The sequence below is a fragment of the Pelophylax lessonae genome (genome assembly GCF_965119305.1).
Source record: "Pelophylax lessonae genome assembly, chromosome: 6".
In the NCBI taxonomy this organism is placed as follows: Eukaryota; Metazoa; Chordata; class Amphibia; order Anura; family Ranidae; genus Pelophylax; species Pelophylax lessonae.
The window spans coordinates 158755129-158775316 of NC_138773.1; the positions used below are offsets into that span (position 1 = coordinate 158755129).

General features: G+C 45.9%; 1 protein-coding gene across 1 annotated transcript in view; it reads right to left on the reverse strand.

Annotated features, from left to right (window-relative positions):
• Positions 1-20188, reverse strand: part of ABAT (4-aminobutyrate aminotransferase) — a 252910-nt gene that overhangs the window by 129604 nt on the left and 103118 nt on the right. The window contains exons 4-5 of the mRNA XM_082261300.1: positions 3750-3779; positions 3335-3452 (exon numbers count right to left, since the gene is read on the reverse strand). Coding sequence (XP_082117426.1) covers positions 3335-3452; positions 3750-3779 — 148 coding nt within the window. The remainder of the gene's footprint in view (positions 1-3334; positions 3453-3749; positions 3780-20188) is intronic.

Genomic DNA, 20188 nt, shown 5'->3' on the forward strand with positions numbered 1-20188 from the left:
GAGTCACAAATATGTGACAAGTGACATCCGTGGATAAATCAAAACGTGTTGTCTGATGACAGTGATATACCACTCCAGTGAGCTAAAAAATATGTGCAGTGGCCGCTCACCTCCATGCACACTCTAAAGATATATGGGGGGATTAAATAAAGGCCATCATGGTGCAGTAATTCAGGATAACAGATGTTTTAATGTATAAAATCACACTTACAATTAAGCAGAGATCACAGCGCAGTACATGCAGTAAAACAAATCGCCTTCTGGTTATGGCCGTACACCGGAAGTGACGTCACCCGGCTCCTCCCGACGCGTTGCATCACAGACACGCAACTTTATCAAGGGATAAACTTGTTTATGGGGTCAATACCAGTAGAATGCTCTGAAGTAATCCACACAGAGGAGAGATAAGTTATACATTAAGGAGATAAAGGATTCTGTCAAGTTGAGCCCATCCATCCATCCATCCTCATAAGGAGAGGCTGCCATATAATACAAACACGTTCTTTTGAGTGTGCATGGAGGTGAGCGGCCACTGCGCATATTTTTTAGCTCACTGGAGTGGTATATCACTGTCATCAGACAACACGTTTTGATTTATCCACAGATGTCACTTGTCACATATTTGTGACTCACTTTTTATTTTTTTGCAAGTCACTATTTGATTTATCAGAGTTTACATCATTTTTGATGAACTGTCCATTTGTTGCATTTATGTAATGAGACTCATTCATTATTCATTTTTGTATTTTTTATGCGATTTATTGCACGCTAGCACTTTTATTGCACTGAGCCACTATTGCACGCTAGCACTTTTATTGCACTGAGCCACTTTGGTATTTAACCACTTAAGCCCTGGAAGATTTTACCCCCTTTCTGACCAGGGGGTATTTTGTGATTCGGCGTGACTTTAACGGACAGTTGCGCGGTCGTGCGACGCTGTACCTAAACTAATTTGACGTCCTTTTTTTCCCACAAATAGAGCTTTCTTTTGGTGGTATTTGATCACCTGTGCGATTTTTTTTGATCATGCGCTAGAATCAAAAAAAGAGTGACAATATTGCAAAAATAACAATATTTTTCACATTTTTTTATATGAAATTCCCCCCCAAAAAAAAGTAAAAATCTAAATTTTTTAAAATTTTTGGCCAATTTGTTTTCTGCTACCTAGGTTTGGTAAAAAAAAAAAAATCACAATAAGCATATTTTGATTGGTTTGCGCAAAAGTTATTGCGTTTACAAACTAAGGGAAAGATTGTCATTTTTGTTGTTCTTTTTAACGAGTAATGGCGGCGATCTGCGATTTTTTTTGCGGGACTGCAACATTGCGGCAGACAGATCGGACCCTTGACTGACATTTTTGACACTTTTGGGGGTACCAGTGACATTACTACAGTAATCAGTGCTACCAGTGACATTACTACAGTAATCAGTGCTATACATATGCACTGTTACTGTAAAAATGACACTGGCAGGGAAGGGGTTAACTTTATTAGAGATGCAGTGACTATGTGTGTCCCTAGGGGCTTCTTACTGTGCAGGGATGTGGCTGTGTGTGTAACAGCACAGATCAAAGGTCCTACATAGCAGGACCGTTAGATCAGTGCTTTTACACAGGGAAGAATGACAGGCGGCTTTGTTTACATTAGCCGCCTGCCTTTCTCCCTTCACAGCGGACGATCGCGAGTGACCGGCAGACATCGGGTCCGCCGGTCACACGGGTCACACGCACGGAGTTGTCTGTGAACGAGCCGAGGCGGGAGCGCGCCTCCGGCGGCACGCGCTCGCCCGCTATTGGCTCCCAGGCTAGTGACGTACCGGTACGTCACTTTGCCTGGCCGCGGCTGACCGCCGCAGTATATGTACTTGCGGCGGTCGGCAACCGGTTATTTATTTCATGTGCACTACTTTTTAGTACAGCACTTCACTGACTCATCCAGCATTTGTTTGTTTGACTTATCCATCTGTACCGTTTTTTCATGTCAGCATCTGCCGACTGCACCATTCTATATTGCCTTCATTCACTTTTGCACTGATTTATTATTTATGTGCACTACAGGGTTCTTCACTGAATTTGTTATTTGATTGAAGATTTGTGTTGTGCATGTATCCATCTGTACCACCATATATGTCACATTGATTCATTTGCATTCTTTACAGTTATACTACTACTCTATTTGAATACGAGTTTTTTACCTCTTTTTTATCCCTATTTCACACATTGTGCACATTTATCCCTCTGTACATTAGTTTTACAAGTAATATCATTAGAATATTGCATCATCCATCTGTACCAGGAACGTGCGCCGATTTTTCCTCTCTCCTTTACTTGCTATCACGGTGGTGACACCGACTAGAATTGGCAGCAGTTACATTGTTGGTACTCATCATTTTTTCCTAACCAGTATTGATCATATACCTTAGGTAGTGCATTGGTTCTCCCCCATACACTGTAAATGTTAATCTACACTGCCAGATCATGTTCCTAATGCCTCGTACACACGCAACGATTATCAGCCGACCGATCGTCCGACTTTTGTCCAGAGTGTTTTGTTGGTTGGAATGTGCCTAGACTGCACACAAATTTTCTCGGCCAACAAAAATCTACTTCAGAAGTGATGTCATGTGCTGGTTTACTTTCCGTGTGTTTTTTCTTCTCTGAGCATGCCCAGTCTTGCTCATCAGATTTTTGTCTGCCGAAATCTGTACTGACTGACGGAAAAATCGGCCGTTGTGTTGACGGCCAACAAAAATTTTATAGCCTGCACACCAAATTTTTTTCAGCTGAAAAGTCGGAGTCGGTTGTCGGAAGCATCATACTAACAAGCCGAAAATCGGCCGATCAGACGTTGGCCGAAAATTCCCGGCCAATAATCGATGCGTGTGTACGAGGCATAAGAGTCGGTTCACACTATGGCGACACGACTTCGGGGGCGACTAGTGAAGTCGCCGTTCACCGCGACTTCGGCGCGACTTGCACGGACTTCACATAATGGAAGTCAATGCAAGTCGCTCCGACTTCGGTCAAAAGTAGTGCAGGAACCTTTTTCTAAGTCGGAGCGACTTGAGTCACTCCTATTAGAACGGTTCCCATAGCACAGAATGGAGCACGACTTGTCAGGCGACCAAGTCGCCTGACAAGTCACGGTAGTGTGAACCGGCAGTCAGGGTTTAGTATACCTTTGTTCATTTACTTTTAGTTCTATTGACCATGCAGTTTGCCACGATCTACAGGGCAAAGGTTCACATCAGAAAGTATGATGTGCTAGCTTGCAAGCAAGAATAAAAATAAAATACTATTAATATACAGATGTAAAATATGCACAAAGTTATTTACCTATGGGAATGGATGATATTTGGGAATACAAATCCAGCATTCGATTGCCATCAACATCAACAAGATAATTTCCACGGCTCTCTTCATAATTGCAGAAAAAATTCACAGCATCTGCATTCTGAGATTTAAGATAAAAAGAACACGCTTGAACAATTACAACTCACTAAAAGTGCAATGTAAAACCAACTTTTATTGAGAAGCCATGAACCTGGTCTTTGGGGAATTTTCATACAGGGATAAACAAAATCTCATTATGGCATGGTCAACGTAAAAAGTACAACACACATTTTCAAAGTTTATGGCCATAAAAAAAAAACCTCATTGATGTGACAAGTCCTGTTTAATATTTGAACTTGTATAAGCAAGCGGAAATACTTTTCATTCATTTCATCTATGTATGTAGCATGCCTCTTACCTGTATGGTGTTAAGCTGTTTAATTAATTCCTAAAATAAAAAAGAAACAAAAATCAAATTCACAATACAAGTTATTTATGATAGAAAGGGTCACGATTTGAATGCAAACAATAGAAAATTCTAGCAGTTTACAAATTAAAACACAGTAAAATTGCAGTTAGGCCCCTTTCACACAGGCGGACCGTTCAGATCCGCCTGTCCGTTTTTTTCCGGGTCTGAACGAATGCCCTATGCATCTCTATGGGGCATCGGATGTCAGCGGAGACATGTCTGCTGACATCCGATCCATCAAATCTGGACGGATGGAAACCCTATTTTCCATCCGTCCAGCGGATCGGATGGGATCGGATGAGAATGGACATACGATCCGTTCTCATCCGATTCCCCCAAAGAGAACAGCGGGGACCTGACAGCTCTGTCTCCGCACACAGTCTGACCCCCACCCCTTCAACCTCTGCAGCAATGCTGGCAGCACTCATACGTCTATTTCTCAAAGACAACCTCTGGATATGACGCGGAGCACGTGCACTCAACTCCTTTGGTTGACCATGGCGAGGCCTGTTCTGAGTGGAACCTGTCCTGTTAAACCGCTGTATGGTCTTGGCCACCATGCTGCACCTCAGTTTCAGGGTCTTGGCAATCTCCTTTAGCCTAGGCCATCTTTATGTAGAGCAACAATTCTTTTTTTCAGATCCTCAGAGTTCTTTGCCATGAGGTGCCATGTTGAACTTCCAGTGACCAGTGTGAGAGGGTGAGAGCAATAAAACCAAATTTAACACACCTGCTCCCCATTCACACCTGAGACCTTGTAAAACGAACCAGTCACATGACACCGGGGAGGGAGAATGTCTAATTGGGCCCAACTTGGACATTTTCATTTAGGGGTGTACCCACTTTTGTTGCCAGCAGTTTAGACAATAATGGCTGTGTGTTGAGTTATCTTGAGGGGACAGCAAATTTACACTGTTGTACAAGCTGTACACTCACTACTTTACATTAGCAAAGTGTAATTTCTTCAGTGTTGTGACATGAAAAGATAGAAAAATATTTATAAAAATGTGAGGGATGTACTCACTTTTGTGAGATACTGTATAGGTGTGCGTGTATGTGTATATATATATATATATATATATATATATATATATATATATATATTTCTTTTTAATCTATTGCTGGGATGATTTTGTGGCTACCATTATTAAACTGGGCTTCAGCTTTCAGAAAATATAGAATTCTTTGGGTGTTCCAAGAATCTCTAGCATAAAAAGCTGATAACATTTTTGTAAAAAATGTAGAAACTGCCACAAATACGAAGGGTAAGTATTTTAAAACCCACATTCACACCATGGGTACTTTTGAACGAAGGCAAAATTTCCATTTCACTCTACTTTACACAAGAATTTATTCAAATTTTACTTTCTGCCAGTTTTTTTTCTTCTTTTTAAACCAATTGTCCAGAACTTTAAGCTTTCTTACTTTCAATCATGTCTGGCCCACATGTGGCTTGGTATTGGTATGTCCTTTTTCAACAATACATAATTTACATGTTCTAGGATTTTTCTTCTTATTTGTCGGACTGTTTTCCCAATGTACAGAAGGGGGCTGGGACAACTTGAACAATATCTTCTCAAAATGTCAATGGTCTTCACTGTAGGGCTGCCACGACGCGTCGACTACAAAAAATCGTCGACGTGCGTGAAAGGCGTCGACGCGTCAACGTGTGACGTCACACGCCCCCCCTGGCCGGCCGGGAGAAATCAGTGCGCAGCAGCAGAACACCGGGCCCGGGGAGGAGGAGATGCCGCCCTATGAGGGGCTGGGGACAGGGGTGAGAAGACCGCGGTGGTCATAGACCTGGGAGAGGCATTTACTAAGTGAGTGTCCGGAGTCATATGCTGGGATTGGAATTAGGGTGCATGGGAGACATGGGATCTAATACTGGGGGGACATGTTACCTGTCATTAGAGTCTAGACAAATTTGAGTCAAATTTAGATTTGTCAAATCAAATACTACATCAAAATATTTAGATTTGTTAATATCAAAGCTTTTAGCATATCACACCCCTAGGGGGTGGTCCCCTCAGTCAATACCTCCCTGCTTCCTGCATTCTCAACTCAGTTTCTAATGCCTAGCTTAGGAGTAGCTGGCTGATCCTGTGCTGGGGCTTTCAGTCTCAGCCTTCTATCCTCTTTTTGATTTTATTTGGAGTATTTTTCTCTTTTTTTTACTTCGCTGTTCTTTTTCTCAGCATTAGTTTAGTTTCTTCGGATGAAGATGATCATGCGGAGCTGGGTCTCGGACTGGCCACCCTGGATCCCAGGACTGAGAGCCAGGGGCTTCCCAGCCTGCCATCGAGCGTTCAGCTCAGGTTTTCCTGGCATATTGAACGACCCATCCCTGTTCGCTGCAGGGATGGTGCCTGTGAGGTGGCTACCTCACCGGACGCCATTTGCGGTTTCGCACCGCAGTTCCACTGCGTCCTGGCTGCGACATTCCCTGTCCTCAGTGCAGCGGTTTGGTCGCTGGAGAAGGCTCCCCACGCCATCCGGACTGGTAAGTGCAATTCTATGTGGGGACCTGTCTGTTTTTGGGTGTCAGTCTGTGACTGTGTGACCCTGCATGTCTGTGTATGTGCTGAGCTCCCTGTCAGATTCCTATGTGGAATGGCTGCCTTTCTGTGGGCTGCGGGGGGGGGGCTCTCCCGCTCTGCTATGTGAGAGTATGGGGCAGACTGGGCTTGGACACACTGTGCGGCGGCCGCTACTGCGGCCCGCCATTTTTTTGCGGCAAATTATGGTGACCGGCCCTGTGTGGTACGGCGCAGTGTTTTGGCGCCAAACGCCGCCATTTTGGCGACGATCGATCGTACAGCCACATGTCGGCGCCATTTTCTCATTGCCTGAAATGCCTCGGCCAAACGGCCATGTTTGTGTAGCCTGCATAGGCTTTATAGGGTGGTCAGTCATTGCATCACTTCCTTTTGCTCTGGAACAGCGATCGGTGGTAGCAGCCTGTGTGGTCTCTCCAGGTTTTTACCTTTCCTTTCCCTGTATTTCCTTGCTCAGTGTCCTTATCCCTGTGGGGGTCGGTGCATACGGTAGTGTGCGGTGGGCTACGCTCGCCGCGGTCTTAATGGGGCAGTCCTCCTTTTTTCAATATTGCTGGGGCATGGATTCTCAGGATTGCAAGTTTCCTCCCACCTTGGTGGGGGGCCAAGGGGCTGCTGCATCCCCCGAGGGGGCTGATCTGGCTGCTATTGTGGCGAACTTGGCTTCTCAGGTGCAGATGCGAATGGCTGATCGATCCGCAAAACGGCCCAGATTGTCTGTTTCCTCTGATTCAGAGGGCGATGGGGCTGCTATGGCTGGAGTGCCCTTCTCAGGGTCTCGCTCATCTCTGGACCTTGGGGGGTCTGAGGGGGAGGCTGAGGTAGAAGGGGTTGATAATTCTCCCCCTGGCTCGCCTGAAGAGCTTGCACTCATGGATGAGTTGGTTGCTTCTATCAAGGAAACGCTGCGTTTGCAGGATGAACCGTGTCCTCCTGCTTTGATGTCCTCTTATGGGACGCAAAGGAAACGCAAAACAGCGCAGGTTTTTCCCTGCCCTGCGGAATTTCAGCGCACTGTTGATGAGCAATGGCACAATTTAAAGAAGCCCTTTACTGTGCCAAGTAAGTTCAAGCTGCGTTATCCCTTTACACCCACCACTGATGAGCGCTGGTGTGTGCCGCCTCAGGTGGATCACGCGGTGGCGGATTTGAATAAATCTACTGCGATCCCTGCTGAGGATACCCCGGTGTTTCGGGACCCTACGGACAGGAGATTGGAGTCTCTTGCCCGTCATGCTTATATGGTTGCTGGTACTATGCTGAAGCCTATTTTTGCTTCCATTTTGGCAGCCCAGGCTATTGCGGATTGGGAGCAGGTGCTCAGGCGCACCCTGGTGGCTAACTCTGCTCCACCGACAACTTTGGCTATGGTGGATCAAATTCATCAGGGTGTCATGTATTTGTGTGATGCGGACTTGGATTTAGTCCCTTTGGCTGCACGCCTCTCAAGTGTGGCGGTATTGAACCGTCGCCTGATATGGCCGAAATGTTGGTCGGTTGATCAATCATCTCGCAAGACTTTAGCTAATTTGCCCTACGCGGGATCTCGCCTTTTTGGCGAGTCTTTGGATACTCTGATAAAGGGAATTTCCGGGGGTAAGAGCACTCTCTTACCCCAAACTCACAAGAATAAGTTTGTTCGCGGTAAGAAGAATACCTCGTTTAGGCCCTCTCAGGGGTCCTTTCGTGCCTTTCGGTCGCAATATAAAGGGCAAGCCCTTCAAGGGCCAAGGCTCCCAGAAGAAGCCGTGGGCAGGTAAGCAGATGTCCGGCCAGTCCGGGTCCGCTGCCCATGCCAATTCGGCCTGAAGGGGCGCCCTCACCCGGTTCTGGGGTGGGGGGACGTTTGCTCGGTTTTCTTCAACCCTGGCTGGCCCGCGTTCGGGACAGGTGGGTTCAGGAAATCGTTCGATCTGGATACAAGATCGAGTTTCTCTCTCGGCCGGCGAGCAGATTTTTTCCCTCAAATCTTCAGCTGTCTCCGGAGCGCTTGCAGGATCTGCACCTGGCGGTGCGGGACCTGCGGGCCCAGGGAGCGGTGGTTCCAGTGCCTCATCGGGACAGATTTCGGGGGTTCTATTCCAATCTGTTCACTGTGCCCAGAAAGGAGGGCAAGGTACGTCCGATTTTGGACTTAAAAGCTCTGAACCGCTTTGTGAAGGTTCGCAAGTTCCGCATGGAATCCTTGCGCTCGGTGGTGGCTGCCCTGGTTCCGGGGGAATTCATAGCCTTCATCGACTTGGAAGGATGCGTACCTTCACATCCCCATTTTCGAGGGTCACCAGAGGTACCTTCGATTCGCCATTGCGGAGGATCATTACCAATTCGTGGCGTTTTCACCAAGGTGCTTGCGCCGGTCCTGGCTTTATTGAGGGCCCAGGGCATCTCTGTCTTGGGGTATCTGGACGATATCTTGATTCGGTCTGCGACCAGTCAGGGCCCTTGTGAACGACCTGTCCATCATGATGCAGACTCTGCAGGAGTGCGGTTGGACGATAAATTTTCCAAGGTCAACGCTGTGTCCGTCGGGTCGTCTTCCCTACCTGGGGATGATCCTGGACTCTGTTCAAGCGAAGGTCTTCCTGCCGGAAGACAAGCTCCGGACACTTCAGGACGCAGTCAGGTCCCTCAGGGACAATCATTGCTCGTCCCTCCGCACGTGTATGAGGTGTCTGGGATTGATGGTCTCGGCTTTCGAGGAGATTCCCTTCGCCCAGTTTCACACGCGGGATCTTCAGGCGGAGATCCTAGCCAAGTGGGACGGGCGTCCGCAATCTGGATCTGCGGATTTCGTTGAGCCGCCTCACCCGAAGGGGTCTTTTGTGGTGGCTCCAGTCCCCGGCGGTGTCGGGGGGGCAAGTCCTTTCGTCCTTTGTCATGGACGGTGATCACCACGGATACCAGCCTGTCGGGCTGGGGTGGTGTTCTGGGCGTTCTGTCCGCCCAGGGAACTTGGTCAGAGGAGGAATCCTCCCTTCCGATCAACATTCTGGAATTGCGAGCGATAACCCTCTGCCTTCTGCATTGGACGGACAGGCTTCAGGGCCGTCCGGTTCGGGTGCAGACGGACAATGCCACAGCGGTGGCCTACATCAACCACCAAGGGGGCACCAGGAGTGCCCGAGCGGCTCGGGAAGTAGCCGACATTCTGGCTTGGGCCGAGACGCACGTCCCGGCGATATCTGCAGTTCACATTCCGGGGGTGGAGAACTGGCAGGCGGATTATCTGAGTCGCCAGACCCTGGACCAGGGGGAATGGTCCCTTCACCCGGATGTCTTTCAGATGTTGTGCGTGAAGTGGGGTTCCCCAGATGTGGACCTGTTCGCGTCTCGTCTAAACAACAAGGTGGAAAGGTTCGTGGCAAGGATGCGCGATCCTCGGGCAGACGCCTCAGACGCGTTAGTGGCGCCCTGGCATCAGTATCGTCTGATGTATGCCTTTCCACCGATTCAGCTGCTGTCCAGGCTCCTTCGCAGGTTGGCCTCAGAACCACACACGGTGATTCTGGTGGAGCCAGACTGGCCTCGCCGGTCTTGGTACGCAGACCTCGTGAATCTGGCGGTCGACGCTCCGTGGCGTCTGCCTCTTCGAGAAGATCTCCTGTCTCAAGGACCGATATTCCATCCTGCTTTACAGTCGCTGGCTTTAACGGCCTGGCTGTTGAAAGCCAGGTCCTGAAGGATAGGGGTCTCTCCCCTGAGGTCATTCCCACTTTGATCAAGGCTAGAAAAGCCTCTTCGGTGAAGATTTACTACCGTACTTGGAAGGCGTATTTTGCCTGGTGTGAGTCCAGGGGGTATTCCCCTCGCTCGTACTCGGTATCGAGAGTGTTGACTTTCCTTCAAACGGGCGTGGACCAGCGTTTGGTGTTGGCCACGATTAAGGGTCAGATTTCTGCGCTGGCCGTTCTCTTTCAACGCCCTGTGGCGTCTAATTCTTTGGTAAGCACCTTTGTTCAAGGGGTGTGACACTTGGCCCCTCCTTGGAGGGACCCTTTACCTCCATGGGACTTGAACCTTGTTCTGTCCGTGTTGCTGCATGCTCCCTTTGAGAAGATCAGGGAGATCTCGTTGTCTCTGTTGTCCAAGAAGGTTGCCTTTTTGGTGGCGATCACTTCGGCTCGCAGGGTATCGGAGCTGGCGGCCTTGTCCTGCAGCTCTCCCTACTTGGTGATTCACTTGGATAAGGTGGTCTTACGACCTAACCCTTCTTTTCTTCCGAAGAGGATCTCGGAAATTCACCTCAATGGAGGACATTGTCTTACCTTCGCTTTGCGTGAAGCCTAAGCATCCAAAGGAGGTGGCTTTGCATGCCTTGGATGTTGTTCGGGCGATCAGGGTTTACCTGTCATCGACAAAATCCTTTCGCAAGTCGGATTCTCTATTTGTCCTTCCAGAGGGTCCTCGGAAGGGCATGGCAGCGTCGGCTGCGACCATCGCCAAATGGATCAGACAGACCATTGTGCAAGCCTATGCTTTGAAGGGGAAGGTTCCTCCTTTCCCTGTGAAGGCGCACTCTACCAGGTCTCTGAGTACGTCTTGGGCCTATCGTCATCAGGCTTCTGTGGCCCAGGTGTGTAAGGCGGCGACTTGGTCGTCTGTTCACACCTTCTCAAAATTTTACAAGGTGGATGTTCAGGCATCGGCAGATGCTTCCTTTGGCCGTAAAGTTCTTAGTGCGGCAGTGCCTTAGGGTCCCTTGTTTGGGTCCTTGGCTGTTGGGGTGTTTTTAACCCTAGGTTACTTGTTCTTCCTGGGTTGTTGCTCCTGTTGAGCACGTTTTTCCTGTTGCCCAGTTGGTTCTCTTACTTTGGTAAGGTTCTTTCTGCTGTGGGTACTGCGTTGCTTTAGGCGCGGCTACGTTTTTCCCACCCCTCATGTCTACACTGCTCTGGGACGTCCCCATTAGTGAAGATTATGAAGTGGCGGCGACTGTCGGAGGACGTAAGAGAAAACTGAATTTTTGTAAAAATCTTACCGTAAAATTCCTTTCTCTGAGTCCTCCGACAGTCGCCGCCCCCGCCCCTCTTTTGGGGTTTGTTTATGTACTCTACTGCTATGCTACTGAAACTGAGTTGAGAATGCAGGAAGCAGGGAGGTATTGACTGAGGGGACCACCCCCTAGGGGTGTGATATGCTAAAAGCTTTGATATTAACAAATCTTGTTGCCTAGCTACTCCTGCGGAGCAAAGGTCAATTATAAAATTAAATAATTAAATTCAAATTAAATTCAAATCAAAATACTAATCAAATCAAATTTGTAGGTAGTCAAATCACCTCTGGTGACCCTCGAAAATGGGGATGTGAAGGTACGCATCCTTCAAGTCGATGAAGGCCATGAATTCCCCCGGAACCAGGGCAGCCACCACCGAGCGCAAGGATTCCATGCGGAACTTGCGAACCCGCACAAAGCGGTTCAGAGCTTTTAAGTCCAAAATCGGACGTACCTTGCCCTCCTTTCTGGGCACAGTGAACAGATTGGAATAGAACCCCCGAAAATCTGTCCCGATGAGGCATCGGAACCACCACTCCCTGGGCCCGCAGGTCCCGCACCGCCAGGTGCAGATCCTGCAAGCGCTACGGAGACAGCTGAAGATTTGAGGGGAAAAATCTGCTTGCCGGCCGAGAGAGAAACTCGTTCTTGTATCCAGATTGAACGATTTCCTGAACCCACCTGTCCCGAATGCGGGCCAGCCAGGGTTGAAGAAAACCGAGCAAACGTCCCCCCATCCCAGAACCGGGTGAGGGCGCCCCTTCAGGCCGAATTGGTATGGGCAGCGGACCCGGACTGGCCGGACTTCTGCTTACCTGCCCACGGCTTCTTCTGGGAGCCTTGGCCCTTGAAGGGCTTGCCCTTTATATTGCCACCGAAAGGCACGAAAGGACCCCTGAGAGGGCCTAAACGAGGTATTCTTCTTACAGCGAACAAACTTATTCTTGTGAGTTTGGGGTAAGAGAGTGCTCTTACCCCCGGAAATTCCCTTTATCAGAGTATCCAAAGACTCGCCAAAAAGGCGAGATCCCGCGTAGGGCAAATTAGCTAAAGCCTTGCGAGATGATTGGTCAACCGACCAACATTTCAGCCATATCAGGCGACGGTTCCAATACCGCCACCCTTGAGAGGCGTGCAGCCAAAGGGACTAAATCCAAGTCCGCATGACACAAATACATGACACCCTGATGAATTTGATCCACCATAGCCAAAGTTGTCGGTGGAGCAGAGTCAGCCACCAGGGTGCGCCTGAGCACCTGCGCCCAATCCGCAATAGCCTGGGCTGCCAAAATGGAAGCAAAAATAGGCTTCAGCATAGAACCTGCAACCGTATAAGCATGACGGGCAAGAGACTCCAATCTCCTGTCCGTAGGGTCCCGAAACACCGGGGTATCCTCAGCAGGGATCGCAGTAGATTTATTCAAAACCGCCACCGCGTGATCCACCTGAGGCGGCACACACCAACGCTTATCAGTGGTGGGTGTAAAGGGATAACGCAGCTTGAACTTACTTGGCACAGTAAAGGGCTTCTTTAAATTGCGCCATTGCTCATCAACCGCGCGCTGAAATTCCGCAGGGCAGGGAAAAACCTGCACTGTTTTGCGTTTCCTTTGCGTCCCATAAGAGGATATCAAAGCAGGAGGACACGGTTCATCCTGCAAACGCAGGGTTTCCTTGATAGAAGCAACCAACTCATCCATGAGTGCAAGCTCTTCAGACGAGCCAGGGGGAGAATTATCAACCCCTTCTACCTCAGCCTCCCCCTCAGACCCCCCAAGGTCCAGAGATGAACGAGACCCTGAGAAGGGCACTCCAGCCATAGCAGCCCCATCGCCCTCTGAATCAGAGGAAATAGACAATCCGGGCCGTTTTGTGGATCGATCAGCCATTAGCATCTGCACCTGAGAAGCCAAGTTCGCCACAATAGCAGCCAGATCAGCCCCCTCGGGGGATGCAGCAGCCCCTTGGCCCCCCACCAAGGTGGGAGGAAACTTGCAATCCTGAGAATCCATGCCCCAGCAATATTGAAAAAAGGAGGACTGCCCCTTTAAGACCGCGGCGAGCGTAGCCCACCGCACACTACCGTATGCACCGACCCCCACAGGGATAAGGACACTGAGCAAGGAAATACAGGGAAAGGAAAGGTAAAAACCTGGAGAGACCACACAGGCTGCTGCCACCGATCGCTGTTCCAGAGCAAAAGGAAGTGATGCAATGACTGACCGCCCTATAAAGCCTATGCAGGCTACACAAACATGGCCGCTCGGCCGAGAAATTTTAGGCAATGAGAAAATGGCGCTGACATGTGGCTGTACGATCGATCGCCGCCAAAATGGCGGCGTTTGGCGCCAAAACACCGTGCCGTACCACACAGGGCCGGTCACCATAATTTGCCGCAAAAAAATGGCGGGCCGCAGTAGCGGCCGCCGCAGTAGCGGCCGCCGCACAGCATGTCCAAGCCCAGTCTGCCCCATACTCTCACATAGCAGAGCGGGAGAGCCCCCCCCGCAGCCCACAGAAAGGCAGCCATTCCACATAGGAATCTGACAGGGAGCTCAGCACATACACAGACATGCAGGGTCACACAGTCACAGACTGACACCCAAAAACAGACAGGTCCCCACATAGAATTGCACTTACCAGTCCGGATGGCGTGGGGAGCCTTCTCCAGCGACCAAACCGCTGCACTGAGGACAGGGAGTGTCGCAGCCAGGACGCAGTGGAACTGCGGTGCGAAACCGCAAATGGCGTCCGGTGAGGTAGCCACCTCACAGGCAGCATCCCTGCAGCGAACAGGGATGGGTCGTTCAATATGCCAGGAAAACCTGAGCTGAACGCTCGATGGAAGGCTGGGAAGCCCCTGGCTCTCAGCCCTGGGATCCAGGGTGGCCAGTCCGAGACCCAGCTCCGCATGATCATCTTCATCCGAAGAAACTAAACTAATGCTGAGAAAAAGAACAGCTAAGTAAAAGAAAGAGAAAAATACTCCAAATAAAATTAAAAAGAGGATAGAAGGCTGAGACTGAAAGCCCCAGCACAGGATCAGCCAGCTACTCCTAAGCTAGGCATTAGAAACTGAGTTGAGAATGCAGGAAGCAGGGAGGTATTGACTGAGGGGACCACCCCCTAGGGGTGTGATATGCTAAAAGCTTTGATATTAACAAATCTTGTTGCCTAGCTACTCCTGCGGAGCAAAGGTCAATTACCCCATTAGTGAAGATTATGAAGTGGCGGCGACTGTCGGAGGACGTAAGAGAAAGGCAATTTATACCTCGTTTCGTCAGACGTCTTCTGCAGCGAAACGCGTACAGCGCGACACATCACTTCCGGTTCCGGTATCCTGGTGGAACGCATTGCGTTCCAGGACGCCATTTCCTCGCTCTGATTCATCTTATACTATGCGAGTACCCATTTATTGTGTATATTCAAATAAAGGTTTAAATGATAATACACTATCGAGCCTCTTTGCCCTATATGACCCCCCCTGCCCTCACATACCATTATGAGCCCCCTGCCCTCACATACCATTGAGTGACCGGACTCCATTCACGGACCGCCGGATATCACATCACCATATCAGGAGAAGATCCACTAAGCCTGTTTCCCCTTTGGGATACCCCGGACCCCCAGGGACGCCCCGCAATACTCTCCCCTAGCACAGAAGGGAACTAAGGAGTCAATGGAAGGGGCACCTAACTACATCTTAAATACCCGCTCTATACCCCTGTGTGGGGTGGGTATATCTGGTTAGTAGGTCTTTTTTCACTAGGGGTCACCCTGCACCTCGCCAGTCACCCACCTTGGGGTTATCGTAAGGTTGCTCCCACCATTTCACCTGTACACCTATTAAGCTATGGACTAATTCTCTTTCTTCTTTCCATTTTTTCCAATACTGTCCTAATGGACTTTATTTCAGCCAGTTATCTAGTTGTCATTTACTGTGCACTTTCTTGCACTATTTGTTGTGACATTCACCTGTACATTTGTCTCAACCATTTTTTACTTTTTCACCTTCAGTGCAATTCACCAAGCACCTTGCATCACTAGCACATACTATTTCCACTACTGTATCTATTTATTTATTCAGTTATTGTATTTATTATACCACTTGATTATTTATATTTCACTGTGGCACGCACATTGCACTTTACCATTGGTTATTCACTCAGATTGTATTTTTTATGTGGATTGCATATATATTTTTAAAGTGTATACTTAATTATATTTATTCATTATTGCTTAATCTTATACACATATTTTTAGTGCACATTTTATACCACATTTTTTTATACTACACACATTTATTTATTTATCGATACTCACCATACAGGCAGCGCCAATTACCCAATTTCCCACTCATCATTCTATACAGTCTTCTGACTGTAGTTTAGGGTAGGCCGCAGCCTATTTAAATTTACATTCTTACACATCCCTTAGATATCCTTAGCGCGGATTTTACTCTTATCAACAACAAAAAATGGTCTTTTTGGAACATCAGTGCACTTCTGCTAGGGTCATTGGTTTGAATCCCAACCACAGCACTACTTGCACAGAGTTTGCATGATCTTCCTGTGCAGGTTAACCACTTGCCAACCGGGCCATAGCCGAATGAAGGCTACAACGCGGTCGACTAGTTTCTGGGAGGGCGTACAATGATAATGGGGCACGCACCTGGGAATAACCGTAAGTGTCAGGTCCTCCGAACCCAGCGCATTACCAATCGGCGTAAAGGGCTAATGACAGCGGTCCTTTACCACGTGATCGCTCCGTCCAATGACAGAGCGATCACTTAAACCAGCGCAAGTCCAGTTCACTTCTCTCCTCGCACGCTGTACACAGAAATCAATACTTCATGCGAAAAGAGAATGGAGACTGCAGCAGTGCTCATCTGTGCCTCATTTATGCCCATTTGTGCCTCATCCATGTCACATCAGTGCCACTACAGTGCTTATCAGTACCCTATAGTGCCTCACAAAAGAAAAATAGGTAGTCAGGAAATTAGATTTGTAATTTTATGTCCCTAGAGCACCTTACAGTGCTCCCTGCATGTCGGGTCTCTATGTGACCAGGCTGTGTAAAAGTCTCACACATGTGGTATCGCCATACTCAGGAGGAATAGCAGAATGTATTTTGGGGTGTCATTTTTGCTATGCACATGCTATGTGTTAAAAATATCTTATAAATGGACAACTTTGTGGAAAGAAAATGGAAACGCATTTTTTATTTTTTAACAGTTTCCAAAGACTTAGGGAAAAAAATGTTCAAAAGACTCATAATGCCTCAAAGAATATACGTTGGTGTGCTTGCTTTCCAAAATGGTGTCATTTTGTGGGCATTTCTATTGTCCTGGTGCACCAGGGCCTTCAAAAGTGTGATAGGTTGTCAGGAAATTATCTGCAATTTATGCTCCTAGAATTCATGGAGGTCCTACTTGCATATTGGGCCTCTGTATGTGGCCAGGCTGTGTAAAAGTCTCACAGATGTGGTATCACCATATTTAGGAAGAGTAGCAGAATGTGTTTTGGGGTGTAGTTGCAAGTATGCCTATACAGTGCGTGAGAAAACACTTGGTAATATGACAGTTTTCATAATTACTAAAAAAATCTTCATTTTGCAAATAATTGTGGGAGAAAATTACAATTTCAAAAAATTTACCATACCTCTTACTAAATACCTTGGTATGTCTACTTTCCAAAAAAGGGGTCATTTGGGGGGTATTTTTACTTTCCTGGCTTGTTATGCCATCAGTACATCAGGTGTGATCAATTTTCACTGATTGGCACCATAACTTGTAGACTCTATTAACCTTCACAACGGCCAAATAATATGATATATTAACATATAATATATACTTATTTGGGTTATTTTTACCAAAGATATGCAACAGCATAACGTTTGGCCAAAAGTTATGAAGAAAAAAACACTAATTTCCAAAAATATTTACCGAAACAAAAAAATGCATTTTCTTTTTTTTATAAAAATTTTCGGTCTGATTTCATTTATAGCGCAAAAAATAAAAAAACTCAGTGGTGATTAAATACCACCAAAAGAAAGCTTGGCTTGTGTGGAAAAAAAGGAGAACATTTTTTTATATGGGTACAATGTTGCATGACTGAGTAATTGTCATTAAAATTGTGAGAGCACTAAAAGCTGAAAATTGGCCTGGTTAGGAAGGGGCTTTAAGTGCCCAGGGGGCAAGTGGTTAATTGGCTCCTGTCAAAATAGGCCCTAAAGTGGGGTACACACTAGGGATGTAACCATATCGAAGATATCGCAATATCGTATCGTCGTGGTCGTGTCTCGATATCGTCGTGGTTGGGTTACAATATTAAAAGGACAGGTGTCCGTCAAAAAGCAAGAGGAATAAACACAGTCCCGCGGAACAAATCATTGTTAACTACATAGACCAGAGTTTAAGGATTTTTTTTACTGTTTTTTTTTTTTCTTGCAATGTAGATATTTTGATCTTTCTGATGAAAAACGTGAACATAAGCTAATTGATAGGTCAGTGTTTTTTTTAAAGGCTTTTTGACTATTTTATTTAAGTTTAAGTTATGTTCCTAAATACCAGTTTTAAAAGGCTGCCTTTATTTGCCTTGCACATTTAAACCTGACTTAACTTGATCTTTGTTTGCACTTAAAAGGGAATTGCCTATTGTTTGTTTACAATTGTTCTAGCTGCTTCTTAACTTGAACATTGCACAGAAGAATCAGTTATGCAACCAAATATTACTATACAGAATATTGATGTTCCTGACTACAACTTGCACTTTAAAAGCACTATGTGATCAGTGTTTTATGTTGTCATGGATCTATAAATACAACAATAAATTGCCTGTTGACTGGCAAAAGCAGAATAAATGTCGGTATTTTTTCGCTATTATCATCACAAACACTATCATGAGCTATTTAACAATACCGTGAGCTTTTCCACAATATCGCAATAAATATCGTACCGTGAGGTCAATATCGAAATTGTATTGTACCGTGAGATTTTGATATCGTTACATCCCTAGTACACACTATAAGAAAATTGGACGAATGATCGTTTGTCCGATTTTCCGCATTGTTTCACAGCAAATCGGAACCGATGAACAAAACTTTGTACGAAAATTCTCCTATGACAAAGGCTTTTTTTTGTTGTTTATTGTCCCTGATTATGCGCAGTCTCTCTTTTTTGATTTTTCTTGTACAAAAATCATACGAAAACGGTACACATTAAACAAAAATCGTTTGTTTTCTTCCCGTACAAGAAAAATTTTGGAATTTGTCCCATCGAGAATTTCACAAAGATTCTGAATCAGCTGTAGAAAGTTGTCGACACACCAGTGTTGTTTTAGTCGACGAAATTCTTTTCATAGACTAAATTAACACTATTTTAGTCAACTAAAATACGACTAAAACTATAACAATTTAGATGACTAAAATACGACTAAAACTAAATTGGCATTTTAGTCAAAAGACTGACTAAAACCAAATCGAAAATTGACATAAAAATTAACAACACTACTCTACTGGTCATTTCTAACGGCAACACAATTCTATCCAGAGCCTGTAATAACACAATAAAGTTTGAAAATGTATTGCACCACCGTATACGCATAAGTAAGGGGCATCTACTAAGATGCTGAAAGTAAAAAGGCTTTTCTTATATTTTTCCTTAACATATAATGCTGGTAATATATTCCGCTAATATGTGCAATGACATTATAGCCAATAGAGTTTACAGTTTTTTGGGGTTTTTGTATTTTAAAGTTGTACTTCGGTTAGTCAAAAAGCAATATTTTAGTTTGTTTATAAAACGTGGTTTTATTTACAAAGACTTTATATATCACAATGGCTAAATCTGTGTCTGTAGTGCTTGTTCAAACCTTATATTAATAGATTTTTACTCCAGGAGTATATAATTGGTTTGGAAATTCTAGAGAAATGTTTAAATAATGTATTACAATTTACCTAAACCCATTGCATTTGAAGTTGACTAAAATGTACAATATGACTAAAACAAAAACAATTCCGATGACTAAAATATGACTAAAACTAAAATGGCATTTTAGTCAAAAGACTGACTAAAACTAAATCGAAATTTGCTGCCAAAATGAACACTGGTACAGTACTATATACATACATATATATATATATATATATATATATATATATATATATATATATATATATATATATATATATATATATAAAGTACTGCAAAAAAAAAAAAATAATAATTTACGGCGCTATACAAATACCAGTAAGAAAATAAATTCGGGGAAGCCTATGTTAAATTTTTTTTTTGTCCAAACTTGGCACCTTTTTTACAATTAATTTTTTCAGAAAATTGCATTAGAAATGTGTTACACCCATGGTGTACAACACACACCCTTTTAGCACTCTGTGTGAAGTCTTTGGCTAGGGTCAGTTGCCTGAAGCACTAACAGAGCCTGACATACTGGGCATGGAGAAAAGACAAACAGCAGCAGTTCATTGTTCAGGAGTGCTAGCTGAGTCTGCTTCCTGCACAGTCCTCGTCACATGAGCTGCTAAAAGATCATGTGACCATGAAGTGCTGGGACTGACAGCCGATATAGGAAGCACTGCAGAGACAGGCAGTTCTGCCATGCTAAGTGGGGTCCATTCAGACTAGAGTGTTACAATAATGTGCAGTAAAACATGGCCCTAAATGTATTGAGTGCACCCCAATGCCATGCACCCTGTGATGCACAATGCACCTGCCTCTTACAGCACAACAATACACAGTGCATTGTGGTCCATTGAGTTGGTAAACATGAAAAAGAAGACTGATGTATGAAAATAGAAACCATAACATATTAAGGCTCCAT